Source organism: Camelus ferus, chromosome 14 (genome assembly GCF_009834535.1).
Source record: "Camelus ferus isolate YT-003-E chromosome 14, BCGSAC_Cfer_1.0, whole genome shotgun sequence".
In the NCBI taxonomy this organism is placed as follows: domain Eukaryota; kingdom Metazoa; phylum Chordata; class Mammalia; order Artiodactyla; family Camelidae; genus Camelus; species Camelus ferus.
In genome coordinates, this window is record NC_045709.1 from 14,856,418 (window position 1) to 14,883,901 (window position 27,484).

General features: G+C 46.3%; 1 protein-coding gene and 1 long non-coding RNA gene across 6 annotated transcripts in view; both read left to right on the forward strand.

Annotated features, from left to right (window-relative positions):
• Nucleotides 1-10,162, forward strand: part of DCLK1 (doublecortin like kinase 1) — a 298,064-nt gene extending 287,902 nt beyond the window's left edge. For all 5 annotated transcript variants that reach the window (XM_032496299.1, XM_032496298.1, XM_032496295.1 and 2 more), the window contains one exon: nucleotides 4,467-10,162. In XM_032496299.1, coding sequence (XP_032352190.1) covers nucleotides 4,467-4,524 — 58 coding nt within the window. In that variant the 3' untranslated portion in view covers nucleotides 4,525-10,162. The remainder of the gene's footprint in view (nucleotides 1-4,466) is intronic.
• A 4,681-nt stretch (nucleotides 10,163-14,843) lies between these two features.
• LOC116668489 lies at nucleotides 14,844-21,464 on the forward strand. The gene is made up of 4 exons (XR_004325593.1): nucleotides 14,844-14,946; nucleotides 15,763-15,868; nucleotides 20,888-20,975; nucleotides 21,209-21,464. It is a non-coding gene; the product is annotated as an uncharacterized LOC116668489 (long non-coding RNA).
• The last annotated feature ends 6,020 nt before the right edge of the window (nucleotides 21,465-27,484 follow it).

A 27,484-nucleotide genomic window follows, 5' to 3' on the forward strand; every position in this document is an offset into this window, starting at 1 on the left:
GTTTTGGGAAATATGCTCAGGAAAGGTTGTTACCTATTGGCCTGTGTGCAGTGAGTGTCAAAAGTTTGGTCAAGACAATACATGCCTGAGGAATTTAGAAAGACAAAGTGTGATGCAGAAGGTGAAATTTGATCAAATCTGGGAAAATAGATAAATGTGAATGGGTGAGAAGGAGGAGAGGTGATGCAGGTTGGCGAATACCTTGAGCCAAGATGCAGAAGAGGGTGTGATTCGAGTACATTCCGAGATACAGCAGTTAGGACTGTTTGGATCTCATGTGAAGAAAACCCAAACCAAACTGGCTCTAAGCAAAAAGGAAAGGTATGATTTTATATAATCTGAAAGGTCCAAAGATTGGGCCTGGCTTCAATGATGGATGGATTCAGCACCAGCAGGGCAGGGTCTCTTTCCTATCCCTGCACTCTGCCTCCCCGTGCTGGCTTGAACCTGGAGCTTCAGGGTACCAGGATGGGGGATGCAGCTCCAAGCCTGCCACCCTCTCACAGTGGGGACTTGTTGTAGCTGTGGAGTCTCGGTGAAGGTCTCCTTGTGTCCTGTGAGCTGGGCCGGGCGTCCATCCTGACCCAGTCTCGGGGACTAGGGAATGCAGTCAGCATAGGCTTGCTCCTGGGTCACAAGCCACCCCTGCCATGCCCTCAGAAAGGGGGTAGGGTCCCCTTCACTGGAATCACAGAGTATGGGAGCGGGGTATGTCCAAAGGGAAACTGAGGTTCACCGTAGGCAGAGGAAGGGGATGATGCTGTTGTCCACCAATGGGAACCTCTGGCTCTGCTGATGTCCCAGGACCATTTTGAGTAGCAACAGGAACGAGACGCTGGAAATTTTTATTGTAGGCACGTTGTGACTGTTAGGACAAGGATTGGGCTTTATGAGGAATTGTAAATAAATCGGACCTGGGGATAATTGACCTGTCAGCTGTGTGCAGGATGGGCTGGAGGTTGAGTGCTCAGGAGGGAAATAAGGTGACCTCTGTTGTACCTTCCCTTATTTCAAAAGCCACAATGTTTGGAGAGTAGCTGCTGTGAGCTGTGAGCTGTGGGGAGCACAGGCAGGATGCCCAGACTTGATCTTGCCCTCCAAAGAGTCTGGAGCGTGGCAGGGAGCGGCACATCAGTCAGTTGCGTTGTATGCAGGACACATAGTGAGAGCTGTACTGGGCTTCAGGGAACGCAGAGAAGTTCTTGAATGAACCACAGTCCACAGAGCTGGAAACAGAGTGAGCAGAAGCCCGGGGAGAGAGGCCAGTGGGCAGTGATGCCCTTTGGAACATCTTTGAGGCAAGTCTGTTGGGAGCCCTGAACGTTGTAGCCTTTGGGAATATTGCGAGGCCCCTGGTGGGTCGGAAACTCTGTCCTCAGGCCCAGAACGGGATTGTGCACACGGTGAACCCTGGCGTGCTCCCCTGAGAGGGTTCTCGGTCGTCAACATGGGTTCACCCTGGTCTTTTGGCTTCTGGTGCTGCCTGTGGTCAGTGTCCTCTCCCTGGCTCGCTCTGGCTGGGAACTGAGGAGGACTGAGCTCCTGGAGCGCAGTGGCTCCATCTAGTTCTGCTTCAACACACTTCAGAGCGAAGGGGAAGAGGTTGCCTGGACCTTGTGCAGGAGAACTGAGTTCTGTTCCTAGTCAGGGATGCTCTGCGGGCCTCACTGTCCCTGCCTGTAAAGCAAAGCCCTGGACGAAGAACGCTTTCTCAGCTCTATTTAAATGCTGAGTCTGTACTTGCACCAGAAGCAACCATCGCGCCCTTAGTACGTGATCTGGGGTCCTGACGTGCTTTGTTTGCAGAAATAACTGCGGTGAAGCTCCTGGTGAGATCGGGACAACCGAAAGCCTGGGAGCGTTTGAACACAAGGGCCCATCAGCAAAGGCCAGCACGGAAAAGCTGCTGACATTTTGAGAAACAGGCAGGAGTGGCCAGAACTGACCGCTTAAAAGGGACCAGGCAAGGGCTGTCCAGGCAAAGGGACAAGGGAGGGGGAGAATATGATTGTCCTGATGGGGAAGCTAAGGGGAAGGGGACCATCCATGCTGGTGAGTGCCACCAGCCTCTGCATTAAACGGTGTCAGGATTTGTGGAGAAAAGGCCTAGGTCAAGGTGGTGAAGGGGGTGGGGTACAGCTCTGTGGCAGAGTGTGTGCTTCGCATGCATGTGGTCCTCGGTTCAATCCCCAGTACCTCTGTTAAATAATAATAATAACATAAATAAATAAACCTAATTACCCTCCTCCAAAATAAAATAGTAATAATAAAAATTAACAAAAAGAAAAGAAAGGGCCTATTTCAGTGGCTGCGGCCAAAAGCGTGACTGGGAGTAACTGAGTGAATTATGGGGAGATGAGGGAAACATGGAGACAGTGCCAGTGAGGGGAGGGAGGGAGGGCAAGGACCCTTAGGTGCGTTCCAGTGCGAGCTTTGTCTTGCTCTCCTCTAACCTGTAGTTACCTAATTTTAGAACAATATCTTACTCTGTAAAGAAGAAGAAAAAAAACTCACTTTTCATTTCTGGGAGTCTTCACCATTTAGAAAGCATCTGCACGTCCATTTTTGCCTCTAGCAACTGTGGGAGGGATGGGAGGGCATTACCCCTGCCCCTGATTTAACTGAGAACAGAGTGAATGGTTCACGGCCAGTGATGGATGGAGCAGGACACAACGTCCCTGACGGCAGGCCCCGGGTGCTTCCTCCCGCACACCAGAGAACCTCCGTTACCAGTCAGCATTCGGTTTGATGCCAATGACTTTTTTCTTTCTCAAGAAGGTAGACATAGAAATAGTTTTTATGACCAAGGAAGTGTTTATATTACTCTTGGATTAACTAGAGAGTGGTTTTTTTATGCAAGTTCAGACTAAATAGATGCCTGGGTTTTTTCTTACCTTCAACTCTGCACAAACAGAACATTTTCAGTTTGCATTGAAAGCAAAATACCATGTGTTGTAACTTCACAATGTTTTAAATAAAGTTAGGAATTTGGGTTTATGATGCCGAAGATATCATAAAATCGGTGGGTAGAAGACCAAGTACTATGTACGTGAGGGTCCTTAAAAATTCGCCACGCCGAGGAATTAAAGGTAGACATTTCCACAAACCAGTTATTGAATCACTGTATTAACAGTCTACCGAGACAAGAAGTGAATTATTCAAGTTTATCTTCCTCATTGGCTTGTAACACTGTTATTCAGTGTGTGGATAGTTTTTGAAGCGGAGCAGTTCAACCTAACGAAGCCATTTACTGTACTGGCCTACACTCTGCCTCTCTTTATTGCTTCATTTTGGAACTTCGATTGCCCCATTTTAGATCTAACATGCTACACTGCCGTCGTATGAGGGGCTTAGTTTTCACTTTGTTCTCAGAACCAGGCTGGCTATAAATTTATCTCTGTTCTTTGAAGAAGCTAACAGTAAATTTCCAAGAGGAAAAATGGTGGTAGATATCCCTGTAGAGGAAAAGTAATCTCTTAAAAGCAGAATAACCTCCAGGCTACATCCTTTTAAAGAGGGACTTTCAAACAAGGATGCCTTCAACTTTTATATGCGTTCTGTATTTTTGTTCAGGCTTTGTACCTGCTCTTCTGCTCTCTGTGTAAGGTTTCTCTGTAATGACCTGTTCCTCCTCACACCCATTAAATCTGTAATGAAGTCCTGCCCTCCCCAGTCCTAATGTCATAATAGCTTCCAGAACTATGGCTGGATAGCACATCCCGGAGATCAGCTAATGTTTCCTCAGGAAAATGAGGCACAGAGACCAGGAGTCTCTGGTCTCTGTGCCTACAACACAACCTACGACATTGAATCTTGATTTTGTAAATGACCACATGCTCCAATGAAAGTGAACTTAGTAAAGGAAAATCCGCAGGAAGGTTTCCATCTGGTTTAATTGCATTCAGAGCAGTTTTCAATTTCAGGCATGAGGTTCCTTCAGAGTCAAACCCATCATCCTTCCCAGAGATTCGGCCACACTCCCTCATCAACAGATAATAAGAGAATTTAGAATGAGGAGGTGCTACAATAACAAGGCGAGCTGGTGGCTCTGTTTCCGTGTCTGACGACTTCATCACCTCTCATCTTTATTCTGCAGCCGCCTGGAGCTGACTGTTGATGAACGAGGCACACCTGGCGTCCTCACGTGGCAGACACTCTGTCCCGGGGCCCCCGTTTACCAGGGGGTGTCTGGCTAGGCTGGGAGCGACCGAGAGTAATAGATGTGGAGCTAGGGGAGGTCTGGGTAGGGCTGGGGAGGGGTTGAACACGGCATCACCCATCCTGCCTGTGCCCGTGATGTCAGGACCAGATGCTCTAAGGAGCTGCATCTAGGGGAGCAGAGAACCAACCATGGACAGGTTAACTTGGCCAGCATATTTGTCTGACCTCAGAAAGTTCCAGAAAGCATTTATTTTGCCATTTCCTTCGGCCTAATTGTGCTCTTTCTCATTTTATGCCCCTGCTAGACCACCGCTCTTGATAAGGAGAGGCAGGTTTTCCGACGAAGACGCAACCCGGATGTGAGGAGCCAGTACAAGGCCCAGCCAGCGCCGCCTGAACTCAACTCGGAGTCGGAAGACTACTCCCCAAGCTCCTCCGAGACTGTTCGCTCCCCCAACTCACCCTTTTAATAAGACCCTTTTACTCGAAGTCCTAGCTTAACCCTTTGAGACTCTGAGATTTTTGCCCCCAGATTTACGTAAAGCAGTTTCATCTGACCTACCTAGCACTCAATGCTTGAATGGCCGAGCGGAAAAGTGTCTTTTCTGGTATCCTTGTAGCGATGTCCCTTTGCTGGTTGAGATGATGACGTGTCGTTGGTGGTCCTCAAAGGGTTAAGGCTATTTTGCAACTTTTTAAACCACAGAAGCAACGAATGTTTTTATCAATCAAGCTAGGATCTGCAGTATGTAATATCGCACACGTTAACCTTCTGAGTGCATAGGATTTTATGGCAAACCCTTGGGGAATTTTTCAGGCCTTTGGATTTATACATGCATGTTTCTTGATTTTGCTGCAGATCAAGGGTTGTTATTAGATGCTGAGATGCCCAGACAAGAAGAGCGTCTAGAGTGATATCTTGCTTGTCCTTTCTTGTGGGGTAAGAACGTGGCAGGTTTATAACTTAAGCATCAGCATTCCTCTCCTCTCCTCACAGTCCTATTAAGAAAAGGGACTTTCTTCCAGTGGAGGTCTGTCAGCTGCCACGAGTCCTGCGTCCCCAGTGGAGGGACTTAGGTCTGTGGCTGACAGCCTGACCCGGGAACTAGATGGTGCCCCTCCCCCAAATTGCCTCCATATGAAGATGTGCTCATGATGCCCCAGAAATGCTGCTTCCACTCCAGCTGCTGCTACTGCCAGCACAGACCCTCTGGAAGTCACCATCCCTTGTCCTGTGCTTGGTGAGTGAGGGTCTGCCTGCTCAGTATGAGACATCTACAGGAAAAACAAAACAAAACAAACTGGTGGAAAAGAGCAATAAATTGCCAGGTGCTCAATAGGGCTGGAATTTCAACCAGAAAGAGGCAACAAGATCTTGTTCTTTTTCTCACCTGCTTTTTCATGCATTTCAGTCTTCAGTGTGAAATTCACAGAGTATGAAGTCCGTATGTAGGCAGAGCTCTGGGGCACAGGGGACTAGAGGCTAGTGCTTTGCAAAGTGGCCAAGGAGAAAGCACAGTGGGCAAACAACCTAGGATGTCATAAAAATGGGTCTTAAAGAAATAAACCATCGGTAAGAGCATTCCATGTGCACCTTTAGGTCACCTACATATAGTCTCCCGGGGAGAACCGGATGGGAGACCTAGAAGGTACCCTGACAGATAAAACTTCTGCTTCCGAAGATGACCTTTCACAGCACTGCCCTTAGATGTCCAGAGGGAGGTGCTGTTTTCTCTCTTTGGGCCAAGTCCTGTCCGACACTTGTATTTCACTCTTGTTACCAAATCTTCCTGCCTAGCCCTGTGTCTCCGGTGAGTTCCTTCTGCGTGTATCACATTCAGAATAGGGGCCTGCCACTGCCGGTAGTTACTGCGATGCTTAGAGAGGAGGCTGGCCACGGTGTCTGGGAGGTAGGGGCCCAGTTCACACGTCCTCCTAAGGTTCGCTCAGCTCTGTGACCCAGGAGACAACCAATGAATGATGGGTCCTGAAATTTGCATCTAGATGGCTGAACAGCATGCACTGCCTCTGCTTTGGAATGTACTTCAATATCTGAAAGTCTTGAAGTCTGTGTATGACGTTTCCACAGTCAGTTCTGTATTTTCAAACACACCTTGGCCTTGGATGGCTGCTTTTTACACTTCAATTCATAAACATATGGTCTATATTAATATAGATTTTTAAATCACAGCATGTCATGATTTTTTGCAACACAGTCCCCCCCAGTTTCTTTGTCTTCCATATTTAGGTTTATCTCTTTGGCCTGTGTTGTCCTGCTATGTAAACATCAGATCATATGTTGAGAAGTTCCCCTCTTTTAGAGAGTCCTGAATATCTTAACAGACAACATCACAAAGTAGCACAAGTCAATTGGATTCAGGGGGAGGAGGGGAAGGACAGAACACCAGGAGGGGTATGGTGTGTAGGTAGATTCCGTATTAGTAAAGTACCCTGAACTGCTCAGAATCTACTGCTTTCTCAAGAGCTCTAAAGCAAAGCACTATTCTAAGTAAGACTCAGGAGTAGGTGTATAGGGTGGCCTCGACGCTAAATGTGTGAACATGAAAAGATGTGGGTAGAGACCTACCTGTGGCAACTGTCACTTTCCTCTCTTTGAACTACTGCTTTTTCCATGGGCATTTACATGTGTTGCTCCAGCATCTAGTGTACAGGCCTTACGGTGTTCAGCTCATACCTTATTTTGTCCAAGTCTTGAAGGACTGTGGCCGACGTGAGGCTGTGGCATGTTTCCCAGAACACGGCACAGGGGCAGCTCAGAAGACTGCAGGGCCATTCGGCAAGGGGATCCCAGCGCATCGCTGTAGAATTTGAGTGATCTATGCTGTGTAAACAGCGGAATGTGACCTGTCAAGTAGAAATACTGAGTAATCAGATGGAATGCAATCTTTTCAGCACTAAGCTATCAAGATCCTGAGTGTCAGAGACGTACTCAGAGGGTTAACAGACAAGCACAAGGCATGCTGATTACGTGGGTGTACCCAGACTGCTTTTGCTTTTAGCCAGTGCTTTCTGCTTTTTTTCACGACATTCTTGGGATAGTTCAAGTTTGAAATAATTAAGTGGTGGTGTTCTTTAAGGAATTTCTATAACCAAATTGATCTTATTTTTTATTTCACTTTATTATAGAATAAATATGTACCATTATGGCAGTGTATCTCTGTAATGATCAATTTAATCATTGCCACAAGTGTCTCCATATTTTTTTTTCTAAGTATTTAATATAGCTCTTATGGTGGTGGCCTGGTAATGGGGACTGTCTTTCCTTTATTGATACATGACCAACCATATGGTATTTTCAAGGGAATTTTAAGATTCTTTTTTTTTTTTTTCAGTTTGGTAGTAGACTAGTTAAGGAAAAACTCCTTCATTACTTGCATTGTGTAAACCATCTCTGTAGATGAGAACTGTTCATAGGGATGAACACATTTTTCCTCGACATTGTAGCAGAAATCATTTTATTCCTCATAATCAATGAATATGTGATTTGCTCCAGATCATTAGAAGGAAAAGTAAGATTTCAGTCACTGAAAATGTTTTTAACTGTAGCCCTCATTAACTTACATGTGGTGCATACTAAAATAAGCAGAGAAAAAAAATGCAAATAAACAACTAAAAACGCTTGGTGTTTTGTATTCAGTGAGACCTTCTTAGAATGTGCTCGGCCCCTGCATGGGTGGTGGTTAACAGGCCCATCAGATATTGTTGAAAGAAAGCAATATATCCATGAATGAAGGCTAAAATGTCAATCTTTTACCCTTTGAGGCATATTTCAGTTGGAAAAAGAAAAGAAAAATTGGCTTAGCTTAGAGGGTCACAGAGCTACCGTACGACTAAGGCTCACACACATTAAATCATGGTTGTTTGCTGGCCAGCGGTGCCCATTAGACAGCTCTATCCCCCGCGCTGAAGGGCAACTGCGCTTGAGGGAGAGCTTGCTTAATATCATTGCGTCACCTGCCAGCCCTTCTCCAGGTCAGGATCTGTCAGCATTTCCATGATAAACTTCTAATTTCAAAGGTTTTTAATTTCACCTTAAAAAGGTGCCCCCGGCTGAAGTTTGCTATACAGGGCCTGTATCAAAGAGTGAAGGTTCACTTGCTTCTTTTCTCTGCCCAATTCTCCAAAAATATCTGGTATGTCCCCCGTTTTCATTGTAATTTCAGAATTTTGGAAAGCACCAAGATCCAAGATGGTAGTTGTAATTATTCATTTGGATGTGGATTTTAAAAAAAATTAATGAGTCACCTGGCATATATTGTAGATAACATATCTTTTCTATAATTTGTAAATCATTAATTTTTTTTAAACTGCTACCTTTTTTTTTTGGGTCCAATCAAAGATTTTTTAAAACTTGAAGTTGGTCAGTTCAAGGGTTAGCCTTTCCTGCGTGTTGTCTGCCCTTTCCATTAGGAGTTTGGGGAAAATACTCTCGGACAGACCCTTCTTTTGCATGCAGTGATGGAGGGTCAGCGATCTGCTTCTTTGGGAGATACGGATTTCTTTATTTCATCGAGTTTCACAAAGCCATTCTCGTCTGTTGGGGAAAATAGTGATTAAAAGCACTTCCGTAATTAACATTTTTGTCAATTCAGATACAATAAGAAGCACGAAAATGAAACACACTTTACACTTTTTGTTTAAAGACAAAATCAACAAAACTTGAGGACACATTTGATCACTGCAAATGTGCTTTTAAAAATTGGCTCAATGGTGCTTTATATGAAACAGTAACAAATGGGTTCCCTAGGACTGTCAGTAGGAAGCTTTCATTTGTATGTAATTACATACAATTGAGAAGGAGGTGCTTTTAAGGCAGTCTTTTATTTTTTAATCATCTCAAATATGCAGCCATCCATCCAGTAACATTAAGGGTCATCATAAACTGGTGGGAAACAGGAAATTCAGTGTAGAAGCTTAGAATGCCTCTGGTTGGGGTGGTTTTTATTTTTCCTTTTTTTGTTGTTGTTGTCATCCTTGGGCTTCGACACTGAAGCTGCATGATCATTTTTCAGTGAGTGAGCTTCTAACTGGCAGGTGCTTTGATCATGAGGTCTGCAACCTCTTGTCCTTGGAGACAAGCGAGAGATCTAGTTTCATTCTTTTTCACAAAGGAAGAGCAAGCTCCACAATTAAATCCTACCTGTAAATTTCCTCAACATTCTTTTTTGGTCAACTAAAATGAGACCCTTAATGTTGCTTCAATGTAAAATTGTATATTTTTGTCTGTGATATACTTTATTAACTTAAAGTAAATAATAGTTCTAAAAGCCTTCACTGTCGGTATTAAGAGAAAGTAGGATTTTAAAAGTGATGGTAAAGATGCTATAATGTCAATTCATTCCAGTCCCATCGAATGTGGTAAGAAAAAGACCTTGAATAGTTCTCTAGGGACAATTTCTCTCTGGCCATTGACATTAATCTTTGATGTATTCTCAGAAAAAAAATAAAAAGAAATTGAAACTGGTCCAAGGTTAGAGTCATATCCTCAATAACTATTTTTTTTAATTTTATTAGGAAATTAATAATAGTCTTTTTCATTCTGGCTGAAAGAAAATTATTAAAGGATTAGTTGAGTGTGAAATTAAATAGTATTTTGCTCATGCATACCGAAAAGGTGGGCTCGGAACTTGATGCATTTAAACAAGTTTCAGAAAGGTTTCAATCTGGTGCAAGAAAAAAATTCAATGTTTCCTTTGAAAATACTGAATTTATCAATTGCTGCATGGATCAGATGGTATAGGTTAATCTTTGATTTTCAGAATCTTAATGAAATAACTTTCAAACGATTTGTATCCATGATTAAAGCTGGAATGAGATCCAATTTTTCCCCCTAATCTCTCAGTTTAAGCTAATAAATGTAGGTTAATGTGGATGAAATCATCTGTGATATATTATGTTCATTTATCAACTGAGCTTTTTTGATGTTGCCTGTTTTTATGTAAAACATGTTCTTAAAAATTAATAAAATAATAGTACTTGGTGTATGAACTACTACATAATACCATAGCTACAGTGTCCACTCCTCAGTTCACTTTGCCATCACGGAGTAAAATTTCATTTTAGTTCAATTCATAATTGACACATTCAGTCCACAAAGGAATAACCCAGCTGTGTTCTTGGGGGGAATTCTCTCTATGCAAGGCTTTAAAAATTAGTCATGCGGTCAGAGAGTAGCTTTCCCACATGTCCTCATAGCAGAGTGTATATTTCATGAGCATAATTCAAAAACAACTATTCCAAAAATGTCCCTTTTCCTATATTACCTTCCTGCCTGGGCCAGTGACTTGGATAAACACACAGAAATCAAATACCATTCAGCCCTGTTTTATCCTTCAACCTATATGCACAAGCTCTCCAGAGAAGAGTGTTGTTTTATCCACTAACCTGTAATTAGTTGCCATTTTTACAGTGATGTCCCATTAGGCATCCCACGTGCAGCATTGACCTTAGAGAAAATTGCAAAGCTGTGCAATGGAAAAAAGTTCTCTTCTATGTGAGTTGTTCAATGCCAGGAGATTGACAAGTTGTCCAGCAAAAGTGACTGCAGTTCCCCTGGTTTCCCATGAAGGTGCCAGATTATCTCCAAGCACTTGTAAAGTCAGCAGTCACCTTCCCTGCCATCTACGTGCTGCTGCTCTTTTGCCTCTTGCTCCTCTGCAGTGAAATTTCTGGGTCCTTTCTAAGCTTTCAGGGAGATTTCTGTAAAATAATAGCTAAAGTGATTGCTTCCTGAGGACCATTACTTTGTTTTATGAGGTTGGCAGCTTTACCAAAAACCTCCCATCAGAAACAACAACAACAACAACAACAACAACAACAACAACAAAAAACATGCCCTGACGGGGAAACATCAAACACCAGCAACTCTGGGATTGAAGATGATAAAACTTTCACATCCGGAAACTGGGAGAAAGGCCTTCCAAGACTTTGAAAGGTGGGACGTCATGTTCAGATCAGGAAGTTATGCGTATGGAGGTAAATGGGGAACATAAACCAGGCAAAGAAGCATCCTGGGAAATTTCTTACGACATCTCCTTAAATAGGAGAAAGGCTTTATTCTAGCTTAGAAGGTAGCCAGCTTCCCCAGCTCCAGAAGGGGCACCAGGGGGAGACGGGAACCCCGCCCAGCCAGCTGGACCAGCCAAATCCATGCTGGCCGCCAGCTCTGTGACAGATGTCCCTGCCAGCTTGCCTGCACATCCAGATCATTCATTCAAATGTGTCTTGAGTAAGTGCCAAGGCCATGGAAGGGCTTAGAAAAGAAAAGGGAAACTCTGTTGTCCATTTTTATTTCCGCAATAGATCAGAAGGCTTTAAAGACGCGAAATGTGTCTCTAGTGAGAAAGCTTGCTCTGTCCTGAGACTGCCAGTCCAGGGTTCAGATAACACAGACGTCACATCCAATGAGACCTGGTGGTTATGGCTACGTGGGTCCTCTCACTTGAGGATGTGTGTTTACCATCTGCCCATTCGTGGTGCACACCCTGTGATACTCTTGGCCTTGCTCCTGGCCTCTGAGGTAGAAGGCCTCCTAAAGTCCTCTCTGCCATTTGTAATTCACATGCCATGTACCACTGTGGGAGATGAACACATTTATGAAACAAGCATCATCAAGGACCTACTCTCAGTGACGTGCTGTGGAGCCCAAAACGAACAGGACACAATTCCTATTCTTAAGAATCTCAGACCTAGTGAGAAATCTCTGGATGTCCATGGGTTGGGGCGCCTGATTTATCACTCACAGATGGCTTAACTCCAGTTTGTCAGGGGTGAGGCATCCCCACCAGCCTGAGATCGCCCCTCTCAGCATGTGTAGACTACGAGCCTGTCTGCAAGCCAACCATCAGTCACATGCAAATACATCTGTGACCTGCTCTATTACAACAATTCATATATTCATATGTCATCCTTAGAAAACCCCTAGAAGGAGGAAAAGGAGGGAAGGAAAGAGGAGAGGGAGGGAGGGAAGAAATGAAAGCTGCTGAGATCAAAGCTGCCCCAGTCTTAAGACCAATGTGTTATTTGAGAGTCTAAAAGGAAGGAGGAATATTAATGTCTCACAGGATGTTCCTCAAAACCAGTCCAAGGACGTGCTCTGCGGAAATCACAGTACCTACCTTCGTGTAGATTTAATGTGGCTCTGGTCTCTTCCACACTCTCCACCCAGGTGAGTGGTCTCCCCGGGACAGGATCAATAATAAGATCCCACCAGTGGCACCATCAGTGCATTTCTTCAGGAAGCAGGGGGTGAGGTGTTTCCCAGGAATGTTCTAACTCTCACACTTCACTGTCCATTTCCCCTTGACTCTCGAGATCCCTTCAGAGGACCCATTCCCCTGAGCCTGCACTACTGATGGAACTTTCAGCCTTGGGGGACCGACCCCCTCTGCCACCTGCCATCAGGCAGGCCATCTACTCCCATTTCCAGCAAGTTCCTATCAGCTGCCAGTCCCTTGGCTGGATCCTGGGATCAATCATGGGATCACAATTAAAGACCTCACCACCACGTGGCCCATGACTGTGGTCCCGTGAGGGAAGCCAGTGACTAGGGAGGTGCCACCCAGCACGATCGGGGCTGTGGCGGAGGAGAGCCCGGGCTGCTTTGCAGGCACTTTGAAGCTCGTCTAACGGAGAAGGAGGGGCGGGGGGATTCGGAGGAAGCTTCCCGGAATGGGTGCTCCTGAGGGAGGGGCGTAAGGAGAAGCAGGAATCAGCCAAGAGAAGAAGGAATGTATTTCAGGCCATGGGGTCATACTTAGAGAACGTGGAGGAGCTCAGGACTGGTAAGATGGAGGCTCGAGGTCGGCCCTGATGAGATCTCGGATCCTCAGCTGTCCTGCCAGAGAACAGGCAAGGGGGCTGGCCCATCTCCTCACTGTGCGTGCTCAGAATGGGGCAGGGAAACTTTAAAACAAAACAGCCCCAGATGCCAGGGCCCTGGGGCTGGTTAAGGAGGAAGTAGAGCTGGGGGGCTGGCTCTTTAAGGTGCATTAGGGACACTTCCCAGAAGAACTTGGATCCTAGTAGGTTCCTCACGGCAATGGCAGGGGGCAGCCTCCTTGTGCAAACAAGGCCCCGTGTTAATCCTTTCCTACCAGAAGCAGACTCTCCAAGCCACAAAGCTTCTCAGCTGACAGGGAAAAATCACATCCTTCTCTCCTATGTGGCTTCACTTCTTAAAAAAAGGGAAAAGAAAAGAGAAATCCACTGACCCTGAAAATAGCTCTCTCTCCTCCTTCCCGGTCAAATCCACATTATCACTCTTCCTTGCAGCAGGGTGATAATTAATGCTCCGCCTTAGAGCGGGTTCGTTATTCCATCAGAATTACCTACTAATTTGCTGGATTCTTCTGAGGAAGCGGCGAACTCATCATTGCGGGCACATTGTTCTGAATGTGAAATATCCTCTCATTTTCAGCAGGTAAATCAAGGCCCAAACCAACTCAGACATTTTCAATTTCCTCCTTCGACATGGTCCCCTCTGTTCTCAGTACTGTGGGTGTTTCGGTTTTTTCCACAACGTTTTCTAAGTTCTCTGCTCTCCTGCCGAGTAAACCCTTTGAGCTTCACCAATAGCTTCCATTGTTTCTAATTCGGCTGTAGAGGAAGGTTCACACTGGTTTTTTAAATTGGAAAACGGAACATTTCCTCCATGGGTTGGGAGGGAGGCCTCATTCCAACACTTGCATCTGCTGATTCTCTCAAGGCGCCTCTCCTGCCCGGTGGTTTTGTGGGTTTTCCCGAATCGCCCACACCTGGGTGTGCTTTTCTGCAAAAATGTTGTTGATGAGTACATGTGCCTTCATCCCTCTCCCAACAGGGCCTTCCTCTCTCAACATGTTTGTACCAAAAATGTCTGAGGAAACACACCAAAGGCAGCTACGGCGGAGTAAAGGGCAGACACAGATGCCACCCGGGTAATCGGGTCCCGGAATGCCCAGCGGCGCATTCACAAAAGAGAGTGAAGACCCGCCAGTGGGGTGACTGAGCTGCTGGGGGGAGGTCTACTCTCTGCTGAGCCTCAGATCTCTTTCAGGTCAGCTGACCAGAGCCTCTGTGAGCCCCTCTCACCCCAAGCCCAGCAGCAGAGGATGCCCTTGGACCTAGGGGGTACTCCCATCAGTCGCCATTAAGATTCTCCCCCTCAGCTCTGTCCCAAACCTGTCAGCAGGGCTCGTTCTAAAGGACAGGCGGAAGAAAGGCCAGGGGCTCTCGGGGCCAAGTCAGGCCTCCTTCCTCAGGCTCCGGCCCCGCTGTCAGCAAAACAACCCCATAAACCTCGCCACAGCCACGTTCAGTCCCAGGCTCCAGCCCGTTCCCATCCCCAGAGCCACATCTGCTGCCTGCGTCTCCACCATAAATGCCCAAGGTTTCACTTCTCCCTAATGTGGCCCTAAATCCGGACTGGCCTCCGGGCAAACTCTGGCTTTGGCCTCCACCAAGCCTCTTGAAGTCTGGAGATGGGAGAATCACTTCCAAGAAAGTTACCTTTCACGAGAGAGGTACGTGTCCCCTATTTGAGGAACAGATACCATTTTGAGGAAGTCAAAGCACAGTAGATGGGCAGGCTGTTTGCTGTTTCCTGACCTGCGGGTCATGAATACGTCCTGAGAAGTGTCCCCAGTGCCGTGCCTCGTCACAAACGCCACGAGCCAGTGAACCTGCGGAGCAGAGGCGGAGCTCTCCCGTTCTAAGGGCCACTGCATCAGGATGTAGCTTTAGGAGCTCAGACCCGGCATCACCGCTGCTTCTGCGCCGCTGCAGGTAGCAAGCTCCGATCCCCACTCCGCGGCCCCCGGGGAGGGGCTGTTACGAGCGTCCCTAGTGGTGTTGCCGCCTAGTTAACCTAAAAGTGTGTGTGGGGGGGGTGAGTGGTATGTGTGGTGTGCAGGGTGTGTGTGTGTGTGTGTCTGTGTGTATGTGTGTGTGGTGCGCATATGTGCATGGCGTGCATGTGCTGTGTGTATGTATGTATGTATATGCGGTGGGGACTTGGTGACTGAAAAACGTGAGCCTGTGTCATGCACTCCTGCTGTGGGCAGCTGACTGTCTCCGAGTGTTTGCCATCTTACTACTCCCCCATCAAGATGATCCATGATGCCCCCCCTCCCCAGAGTCAGTCCTAATAGTCTGCTGTAACTTGGGACCTAGTTCCTGGCCTGAGCCGGCCTCCTAGGGCTCTGTTTACCTCTCCTACCCTGTCATCCACTTCATCATTTGCCACTGGCACTGGGAGGCAGCTGCAGTAACTTTAGATTTGAGTAGTCAGCCTCAGAAGTCTTGCCGTAAATCAGGAAGGCATGATCTGGCACTTGGAAAATGAGGTGCTCCTTTCTCCAGTACCAGCTCCTAGATCTTCAGTTCCGGGCGGGAGTGTCCTGTCTCCCTGCCTCCCCTTAACGCTGATGCGCTTCACAGATATCTGATGTGAAAGGCTGCCCGCTGGCTATTGGCATCTTAAAAATGTTTACGTGTGAAATCACCAGACCATTATCCTTCTTCCACCCGAGTCCAGCTTTAACAATCAGCCGGTTGCACTCCGATATTGACTTTCTTTCTTCCTGTTGGTTCGGCTGACAGTAGGAGGCCTGCTGGGACACTCGACGACGTGTCTCTGGAGAGTGGAGGGAGCCCGCTGGGCCCCCCTATCTGCTGATGGGGTCACAGGAGGGAAAGGGCCAGATTTGTAAGTATGAGCAGGGACTCATTTTGTGTGTGGGGGCTTTCCCGCAGATGCTTTTGGTTTCAGTCATACCTGAAAGCCAAGCATAATCGAGGGCTTGCAAGAAAGAGAACGCTGACGTTCGTGGAGCACTGCTAATTCAGTCCAGCACAGCCCTCCTGCCGGCAGCTACCTGAGGAGAGGTCTCATCACAGGAGTCAGACCGCTTGCCACGAACGTTCTCTAAGGACTCCAAGCTAAGACCAGGGTCACCTATGAGGATGCTAGTGAGAGCAGCAGCAGAGCTGTGCCCCCAGCTGGGAGCACACTCACATCACTGTACAGACGTAGGGGGCACCACAGTGTGGTGTCTGCTTGGGACATCCCGTTCTAAGCCTTGTGAGGCAGGAAATGTGGCTGATGAGGACGTCGTGGGGACCTGTGTGCCTTATTAAATACTGAAGGCACTGAAGGGCTTTAGGGAAGGATTGTTGAAACGTGTGCTTGTAAAAGATGATTCTGTTATGAGTCAAGGCTTGTTTGAAAGGTGACAAAACTGGCAATGGGAAAAACCATTAAGGGACTGGCAATATTTTAGGAAGAGACAGTGAAGTCCTCACTTGGGCGATGGCAATAGGAAGGGAGAGGAGGGAAGACATGCACTGAGGAAATGTTTAGGAGGCCAAATTAATGAGCAGAATCTCTTTATTTCTCTTGGGTGATTTGGTGAGTGTGGCAGGACTGTGGAGGGATGAGGAGAGGGGGAGCCTACGAGGGTGGGGGATGAATTTGGTTTTGGGTATGTTGAGTTTGGGGAATCATGGAGCATCCAAAAGGGGACAACCAGTGAGAACAAGGCTGGGCTGCACACAGGGGTGTGGGAGTGGAGCAAAAAGTGGTATCTGAAACCTTAGAGAGTAGATGCCATCACCAAGGAGAGTTGTGAGGAGGGAGAAGAGGGCTGAGGAGGGAACCCTGGACCCTCTAGCACCAGGGGTCCTGAAGGAAGCAAAGATGTCACAGACATGAAGGATCGTGGACCAGAAGTTGGGGGCTCAGGAGCCAGGGGAGAGAGGATTTCAAGGAGAGAGTGGTGAGTAGTATTAAATGCAGCTGAATGAATTCCTAAGATAAAAAGTGAAAGGCTGTGGATGTAAAGACCCACCATATAAGAAAAGCAAAGGGTATTTATTCTGCATTTGCTGTAGCAAGGGAGTCAGCCACCATCTCTTGAGTTTTGGCAGAGACTCAGAGCAAGTGGAGGAGTGGGAAAGCTCACGAGTAGAAAAGAGAAGCCTTCAGGGGGTGCCCTGATTGGAGGCTGTTGGCCTGGGGAAGCTGTAGGTGGATGAACTAGAAGTAGGGCATCCTGTGTGGTTGGTTAGAGATCCATATTTGGCTTTCTCTAGTTGGTCCTAAGTTAGAAGCAGGGACAAAAATAGGGAAGCTGCCAGTCACTAATCAAGTCCTGGCCATTGGGGGCTGATTACTGTAGACGTTGCTGTTTAGCTTCCTGAAATGTCACTGAGGATAGCAAGCTGGTGCTTCCAACAGGTCTGACTTACAACAGGCTGGCTTCCTGGGCTGTCCATTGTATACAAAAGGATTGGCTTCCTGGGCTTGTTGCTGCGGGTGTGGGTCAAAGTTCTAGTTTACATATAGTCTGACACTGTCTATCAGTATAGTTAGTCTCACAGGGCGCAGATTTGGCTTCTGGGAGCCTTACTGAAAACAGTTTCATCAGAGATGCCAAGAGAACAGAGAGCCCACGGGTGAACAAGACGTAAGCACATGTAGACAGAGCATGTGTCCCCTGTCCTTTCTAGGACATTTTGTTAAGAAGAGGAGTAATTAAAGGGTGATAAGGCTTCAAGAAGTGCTCTGTTTTTAAAAGAATGAACTTAGATCTTGTTAACAGGCTGAGAAGAAGCCACTGTAAGAAGGGCTGAAAGTATCAGGCTGCCTATTAGCGATCTCTCCATGCGTGTCTCATACAGACCTCGAATTGCACCAAGTCCAAAACTCAGCCCACTCTCTCTTGCTCCAAACAAGTTCCGCCCCTGTGTCCCCTGGATTAGTTGCTGCACCCCCCTCCAACCAGGCAGCCACCTCAGTGAGTCACAGAGCTCCATCCATTCAATTTTCTAAGCATCATCACGCCCACCCCCTACTCTTCAATCCCACTGGTACTTCCTTGGTTTGGGTTCTCATTATTTTTCAATTGTACTATTTTTCAGCTGATAGGTTTCAAATGGGTCCTTTCAACCCGTGTCTGTCCTGTCTCAGAACTGCTGAATGAGCTTTCTTTTTAAAATTCAAACCATCTTATTTTTCTGCCTGCATTCCACCCACAGGATAAATTGCAGCCTACTTAGGATGGCATGCATGCATGCATGCATTCATTCATTCATTCATTCATTCTTTCCACAAAGAGTTCTTAAGCATCTGTGTTGCACCGGGCATTATGTTTGGTACTGAGCATAGAATAGAAAACCAAATAAGTCAACACCCTGGTTCCTGAAGTTTGTCATCTAGTGGTGGAGAAACATTAACCAAATAATTGCACAAATAACTTTTCAACTGTGATGAGTATTATTCCAAACGGAAGAGGATTATAAATGAGAGAAACTGGTAGGGGAATTTGATGGAGATGGGGTGGTCAGAGAAGGCTTCTGGAGCTGAGATTAGAAGGCTGAGTGAGAGTTAACCGGGCAAAGAAGAGGGTAAAGAGCATTCTGGCAAACAGTTTGTGCAAAGCTGCAGGGGCGCAAGGAGGCACACTAAACCAAGAGACTGAAATCTAGCCAGTGTGGAGGAGGAAAGATGGGAAGGCCAGTGGGTCTGACAGGGGAAACCACTGTTTCCTCTCATCCCCAGAGGAACTGGTGGGTTTTAAGTAAGAGCTGGTGGTGGTGATGGGATCAGATTTTCACTTCAAAAAGATTACTCTGGCAATAGCATGGCACTCTAAGAGGGTGGGACTGAGAGGATAGAGCTGCACAGATAGAAGACGAGAGTAGATCCACTCTGGTAGTGATAGTGGAGGTGGGGAACAGGGATGTTTAGGAGCTGTTCTTAACAGGATTTGGGCATGAGGGGTTTGAGCAAGAGTTGTCACAGGTGAGTTCAGCTTTCTTGCTTACGGGAGTGGATAATGGTCCCTCCCATACCCCGGGTTAGGGAACTCTGGAAGAGAGCCAGCTGGAGGAGCAGGTGAGGATGCTGAGCTTAATTTCAGACCTGTCCTTTCTGAGGTGACTTTGACACATCCAAGAGACTTCGAGTCTGCAGTAGGATATACTAGTCTGGAGCCCAGGGGAGACATAATTCTTACGCTGTCTCTATATAAAAACTAACTGTTGGATGAGAAAGCCTGAGAGGAGTGTGGAGTAAGAGGAGAGGGTCTAGGACTGAGCCCTGAGGAACTGCAACCTACAGTGATCGGGTAGAGGAGGAAATACACAAGGGGAGAGACAAAGAAGCAGCTGGAGAAGCAGGAAGTCCCCAGGAGGGGGCTGCATTGTGAAAGCCAAGGGTAGAGAGTACACTGAAGACTTACAAAAAACAACAGTCTGCTGGATTTAGCAATATGAAGGTTATTATTTACCTTAGCAGTACTTCTCAACCCTTTGTCACAGCAGAATGGAAAACGATCTCTGTCTGATATCAGGGTAACCAGGCGAGGCTGCCCAGGGCCAGATGCAACCAGCTCAGAAGCTCTAGCTTCCCAAGACCCACCTGACTGCCCTGAAGAGTAAGGTCTCATTAGTCTGGCCCACCAGGAGCTTATTCTCAGCACACCAGGGAGCAGCTGGGAAGCTCTGCCTGATAGGGAGGTACAGTTTCCAAACAATGATGAGTCCTGGAAGCTAGATTGCAAAGGGAATGGGGAGAGAGGGGCAGAACAGCAACTATCACACCACTTTAAGGAGCACCAATCCCATTGATTCTAAGTGAGTGGTGCCACCTGGAGTTGTGTGATGTGGTGGTCTGTGGTCAGATGAGGGTAGAGTAGGAAAATAAAGCCAGACCAATATCATTGACCCTTCAGAGAGCTTTGGTTGAGAATGGAAGTCCAAAGATAAGACTCTGGCTGGAAGGGAATGAGTTAATTGTGTTATCTCTTTTAAAACCCAGAGAAGCATTTATGTATGAAAAAGCTAATTACGTATTTAATTGTATATCCAAAAGACAGACACATTGAGAGAGAGAAATGAATATAAAAGTCCATGAAGACTCAACATCACTACTCAGGGTAGCACAAATGGAAACGTCAGTGAGATGCCGTTTCACACACACGCTAGGATGGCTAAAATAAAAAAGGCAGACAGTAACAAGTGTTGACAAGGATGTAGAGAGGTTAGAACCCTCATACACTGCTGGTGGGATTTTAAAATGGTGCATCCACTTTCAAAAACAATTTGACAGTTCATCAAATTGTTAAACATAGAGTTACTACAGGACCCAGAAACTCGGCTCATAGTTACACATCCAAGAAAATTGAAAACATATGTCCACACAAAACCTATGTACAGAGTTCACCACAGTATAATTCATAGTATCCAAAAAATGAGGACAATCCAAATGTGATCAACTTTTCAATGGATAAATACAAGGTAGTATATCCATGCAATGGAATAGTATTCTGTTATAATAGGATATGAAGTACTGATTTATGCGATGACATGGGGGAACCTTGAAAACACTACACTGAGTAAAAGAAGCTAGTTACCAAAAGCCATATATTGTATGACTCCATTTATACGAAATGTCCAGAATAGGCAAATCCATACAGCCAGAAAGTAGATACTGCATACAGGTGTGGGTTTTCTTTTGGAAATGATGAACATGTTCTACAATGATGTAAGTGGTGGTAGTTGCACAACGCTGCGAACATACTAAAAACTCCTGAACCATCATGCACTTTAAAAGGGTAAATCCTATGATGCGTAAAATGAAAGAGAACTTCCTAGCCCTGCCAAGTGCACCAGCTGATTCGAGCCAGGGGCTTTGCACAACTGGTAACTGTTCCTTCACGTCCAGGACACCTGGGTCCCACGGGGCAGCCCCAGGAAGGGCCAGAGACAATGGACACTGAGATGCCACTGCCCTTGGTTGGAACAATATCTTGGTAAAGCTGTTATTTTTTAAAAATTAAGACGTTTTATGACTTTTCTCTCTCCCCTGCTTCACCTGCTGCCTGTGCCCCCTCCCTTTCCCTGGTACCTCCTCCTCCCTTTGGTCAAGTTCCACTTATCCTGTAAGATCCACTAGCGCATGTCTGTTCCAGGTGATGTCTTTGCTAACCACAGCCCACCTCCACCCCAGTGAGTAAACTGGGTCACTTCTGCTTTGTGTTTGCAGGGCAATTATGCGTTTGCAGGCCTGTCTCACCACACTGGAACTTCTTGGGAGAGCTGATCTTCTCTCCCCCATGTTTTTCTCTGGAGCACTCAGCCCTGTGCCTAAAAAGAAAACATGCTAAACGAATGTTTTGGGGCAAAAGGATGGAGGACTGGAGAGAAGAAGACTGCCTTAGTAAGCAACTGGATTTTTCCATGAAGAAGAGAAAGCCTTCAATTGTTATAAAGGACTCTAGGTTCTACATTAAAATATTTTAAGAAACCACAGTTACGGTATCTGTACATTGGCTAAAGTTCACCAGGGATGAGCATTCATCAATAATGTACAAAGAGTGGGTGTGTTAGGCCCACCATCCCCATCAACTTAGGGGTTGTTTATTTAATTAGCATAAACTTGACTTTTAATAGTTTTGGAGAAAGAACGTTCTGCAAACAAATGTTAACCCTGAGGAGAGAAAAGTCAACACAGGCTGATTCTCCAACTGACAGACACCATTTTGATGTGCCAAGGCAGCAAATCAGAACTGCACTGATCAGTTAACACTCAAGAGAGGTGTTAACTAAACGTTAGCATATGTGGAACTGAAAGGAGATTAGGAACATCTTTTGGGCAACAATTTCAACAGACCCAGGCCCCAAACTAGGAAGTTGTTCTGAGTTGACAATCTTCACTTGACAGTTAAAATGGCTGTATCATTAACATTAGAAATCCCAGATGCCACAAACATAAAAATGAGACTACATCAAGCCAGTGAGGATGTATCACCCCCAAAGGGGAGTGGCTACTCGAGTTACAATTTTATTGCTCTAAAGATTAAGAACATCAAAAATGATTTTTTAAATAAAAGGAATGCATGTTTATTGTTGGTAATTGGACCTCATGGGTAAAGCCAAAAAAGAGGGAAAAAACTCCACCACAATGAGAACTTCAGCATATATCCTTCCAGCCTATTGCCAAAACAGGATATTTAATAGACAAAAATCAATCTTGTCTATTTAAAAACTGAAGTCCTGATCTCCACCCACTTGCAAATATATTCTACTCACGGCCACTACCACAATGAGTATCAGCTACAGCCTTTTTTTCTCAATTAAAATGTCGTGTGTGTCATGCTTTCACTCAATATGCTTCTATAAAAGCTTTCTAAAAGAGCTTAATACTATTCCTTTTATGGATGTACCGTGATCCTTTTAATCACCCCCTACTGATGAACAATGAATACAAACATGGCTTCAGTGGGCAGAATCTTTGTGCAGATCCACCATTTCCTTAGTGTAAATTCCTCAAATCGGAATTGCTGGGACAGAGACCTTATCTATTTTTAATATGTTTGACCCATGTGGTAAAATTACTCTCCGTAAAAGTTCTGTCTATCTATGTTCCCACCACAATGAATGGCTGTTCTCTTGTACCCTTGTTTAAGTGCATCTTCATAGTCAGAGATTCAGAGGAGAGAAAATATTTCACAAGATGAAAATGATTTTACTTGAAATCCAATGAACATTTATGAAACACCTACTGTCCCCCAGCCATATGTTCAGTGCCTTCCCAGGCACAGCCTTACTGAATTCTCACAACCATGCTAGATAGTTACCAAGAAATGAGCCCAGAACCCAAAGGCCAGGAAATGACAATGTTGCGACATGACTCCTAGACCCAGTGGTCTGTGCCCTGAAGGGCGGCCGCAAACCTCAACGCATTGGGATCCCCTGAGAAGTCACAGAGCACCCCTGGGGAACAAGCACTGAAAGAACAGAGATTAAAGAAACAAACACACAAAAATCCAGCACAGCCCCATGACCCCCGGGGACGGGGACAAACCACCGTGCAAAACACCAGCATGTGAATCACGAGGAGTGGCCAGGACAGAGGAGAAAGGCTCGTTTTCTGAGGAGCACCGACAAGACAGTGCTGTTGACCCAGAAGGAAAGTAGCAGCTCGGGGAGCTGAGAAGAGAGCCTGGAACACTCCCTCAAAGGAAAGAAATGCGAGCTTAAAGGCACGTCAGTTCCACTGTCTTCCCACAATTGTGCAGCAGAGAAGAAACAAGACAGTTGGCCAGAAAATACACACTGTGCAGTGAAAGGAAATTATGATGTAACCAAGGCCATGGAAACTAGGCCAAGAAGGCCGGGGGATCAAATTACTGGGGTTTAATCCCCCAGCTGGGAGGAGTCCAAGAGGAAGAAGGAGGTGTGTGCGTAGGTGTGAAAACAGAGCATTACACTTACGGACGTCTTCAGGAGGCCTGCACAGGGCAAACGGTAACCACAACGTGACAAGAGCAGTATTACACTGCACGTCGCCCCGCTTTTCAGACGTAGGAAACGTCAGAGATTAGGCAGAGGGGTGAGGCAAGAGTGAAACATGATGTTATACTGTGAAAGTTACATACAGAGTAACTCCGAGAGGCAGACAGCCATAGCGAGGAAAGTTCTGGAATCTGCTTCACCACGTCAGACGTGTCGGTGAGCTGCACAGGCCGGGCTCAGGCTGGCCAGGATAAGAACGGGGTTCTGGGTCTAACTGTCCGCTCAGGCCCATGAATTTAGCCTCGACTGTGTCTTCACTGGACATGAGGCCCTGCCGCACTGATACACACTTATCTTCGGGCCTTGGATCTCAGGTGTTTAAGTGCATCTTAGCCCAGCATCTGGCCCACGTGGCAATTAGCTGTTTTGGTGTTTTTTTGTTTTTTTTTTTTAAATCGAAGTGACATTCACGTAACACAAAATGAACCACTTTGAAGTGTACAATTCAGTGGCATTTAATACAATGTTATACAACCACCACCCAGTCCAGTTCCAAAAGGGCAATTTGCTTTTGCTGATCTTAGTAGCTGTAACAGCCCTGTGCATCAGGTGAGTTCATACGTGAATGCGTGTTGACCTAACACAAGGGCCCAGTGCCTGTGCTCAGGATGTGAGTGTGTGAAAACACACTTGGCATTTGTTGCTATTATTTCTCAGAGGTTACAAATGTGAGTGAGGCACACTCTATAAATGTGGTAGGAGACCGTAGGAGAAAAAACCTTTGTTCTATCTCGTTCTTTTTTCTTTTTAAGTTTAAAACAAAAAGGAAGACCAGTTACTTGACTGTTTCCTAGTGTATTGTAAACCCCTGAGAGGAGGGGGCCTTCGCCCCGTCTCTGTATGCCCAGCGTCCAGCACAGCCTGCTTATGCTGTCAGTCAAGTCACCCCCACACCTGCGTGCACTGGATTTCCCCCATATTTCAGGAAAGCTCTGTTCTCATGTCGCTGATTTTGTGGGTTTTTTGGTTTGTTTTGCTTTTTGTCCCTTAAAAAATGATGTCTCTTATAAAGATGAGTAATAAGAAGAAACACTGTCAGGGAAAAAGTGGTTTTAGATCTGCAGAGGTCCTGAGAGAACATTTTATCCCCTTAATTTACGCCTACAGAGTCTACAGAGAAGTAAAAATCAGGTCACCAGGAGAAGAGAGGCCCTCTGCCCACGGTTGCAGAACTCACCTGGAAAATCAAAACTGCACCCACGGAGCAGAGTGCAAGAGGGAGAGGGGATGGAGGGCGCAGAGGGCACCCTCTCAGGAAGAAAGCCTCGTCCAAGGGGTCCTCACCCGTGAGAGTCTCACTTGTTTGGGTGGTTACATCAGCAGCCTTGCAAATGAAACTGAAAGCGAGACAGGACAGGATGGAGGGCAGGCAAGAAGCCGAGGCTGGATGTGCCCCGCCCTCCTGCCCACTGCGTTTCTCAAAGGGGGCGCCTCTGCTTGACTGCTAGCACAGTTTCACGGACTGGGGAGCTCAACAACAGGAATTTATTCTCTCAAAATAAAAGTAAGTAAATACATTTATTTTTCAGAAATTCATTTTCTTGGACTTTCTGGAAAGTCCAAGATTAGGTTGCCAGCAGGGCTGATGTCTGGGAGGGCTCCCCCCGTGGGCAGCAAACAGCTGCCTCCTCACTGTGAGGAGAGGGAGAGGGAGCACTGTCTGGGGTCTCTGGTTATAAGGATACTAATCCTATCAGACTGGGGCCCCACCCTATGACCTCATTTAATCTAATTTCCTTCCTAAAGGCCCCATCTCCAAATTCAGACACATTGGGGTTAAGCTTTCAACATACAAATTTGGGGGGGAACATGTTCAGTCCATGATACAGGAATGCAGTGCTCGTGTGGCTCAAAGGAGATGCTCTTTCAAAAAGCAAACAAGAATCCACACTTCAGACCACAAAATGAACAGTTCCCAGTGCAGCCACAGTCCTGTAGTTTTGGTTGACCCAGGCAGCAGCTCGACAAGTTGGGTTGGGTTTGGATTTTGGTTTGGGTTTTTCTTTTTCTTTTCTTTCTTTTTTTTTTTTTTTTTTTTTTTTTTTTTTAACTACAGCACACACGCATTAGGAGGACCCAATGCCTTGTGTCCTGATGTGGGAGAGGTGTGGAATCATCTTCTCAAGGCCGTTCCACCAAATTTGAAGCCAAAAGCCAAGACTTTAGATACCAAGCCCAGGCCTGGAATTGTCTCAGGGAGATGGACCTTCCTCGTCCTGTGAAGTGTGGCTGCTGATTTGAGCAAGGGGACGTCTGTACAGCTGATAACTGTTCCTCCAGGTCCATGACACCTGGGCCCCACTGGGGCAGCCCCAGGAAGGGCCAGAGACAATGGACACTGAGATGCCACTGCACTTGGTTAGAGCCATTTGGCAGAAGACTGGCTGGCAGTCTTCCTGGTTCACCAAGAGACAACCCTGACCTGACCCTGGCCCTGTTCCTGGAGTCCTTAGCACACAGTGAGGACTACTGAAGCCATTATGGGAAGCTTGGGTGGTTCTGCTTATTTGGGTAAATGAAAACCTGGAAGAAATAACAGGAAAGATGAAGAGAGCTGTGTTGACTCTCACGTGTATGTGAACAAAGAAACACAGGGTCCTTCCATCCCTGCCGAGGGCTCTCCACCCTCCCTGAGCAGAAGCATCTGGAGTCGCTTGCCTAGTCGTCCTCTGAGTCTTGGACACACACTTGAGGGGGAAGGATCACACCTTTCCTTCAGCAAACGTTCCCTTCAGTGTGTAATCCTGAGCTCCTCCCTCGGAGCACTGGATACATTTCACAGGCATTTTTTCACAAGCTCCTTCTCCAGAGCTGTTTCCACCTCTGGACACACATCTGGATTTTGCTCCCAGATCTTACGATGCTTTTCAAACAGCGGGTTGCGAAATGCATTACTGAATTTAATCTCTCCTTCCTTCATTGTGTCTTCAGCCTTAAAATGAAAGCAAATACTTTTCTTAGTCTTTTGCCACAATGGTCACATCTTTGCACCATAGGAAAGATGGTTCTCATACAGACACATTATTCTACTAAATATGAAAAATGCATGGTGACATCAAGTCACCGACTTGAAGACTAGAAATATGAAACAGGAAACATTTTTACAAAGGACTTTTGTAAAGGGCAGCTATTAAGATTCCACAGACGTTGAACATGTGAGATAGGATTAAACACAGGTTATGAGACCGTGGACTTTGGAGCCATAGAGACCCGGGTTGAGCCTGAGCAATGCTACCTGGGTTCCTTCAGCCCACACTGCACAGATCAATTGGCCAGGAGCTGTTACAAATAGAAGTGCCTAGGTTCTGGCAGTGGGTTGAATAATGTCCCCCCAAAACATATGTCCTCGTGGAAACTGAGAACATAAACTTCTTTGGAAAATGGTCTCTGCAGACATAATTAAGGTAAGGATGGAGACAAGAGCCTCTCAGAGCAGGGAAACCCCAAATGCCACGAGAGTGTCCAGAGCCTCTCAGAGCAGGGAAACCCCAAGTGCAACGAGAGTGTCCTTGTAAGAGACGGAAAAGGACCCAGAGAGACACGGGGAAGAAGGCCATGTGGAGACAGAAGCAGAGGACTGGAGTGATGTGTCTACAAGCCAAGAAATCCCAGGAAGCTGGGAGAGCAAGGGGAGAAAGGCACAGAAATGATCCCTGGGAGCCTCCACAAGGAACCAAACCTGTCGACACCTTGATCTTGTACTTCTAGTCTCCGGAACCGGGAGAGAATATATTTCTGTTGTTCTAAGCTGTCAGTTTCCTGGTGATTTGTTACAGCAGCCCTGGAAAGCCCAGAGGCTCTGATTCAGTGGGATTCGACAATTCATTAAACACTGGACAGTGCGTGCCTGGTGCCAGCAACTGTTCTACGTCTGTGAGGTCTGTGACGCACCTACTCAGGGCTGCAGAGTTCGGGACGTGTGGGCCCTGGGAACGGAGATGAGCTACGAGTTTAAAATTTCATG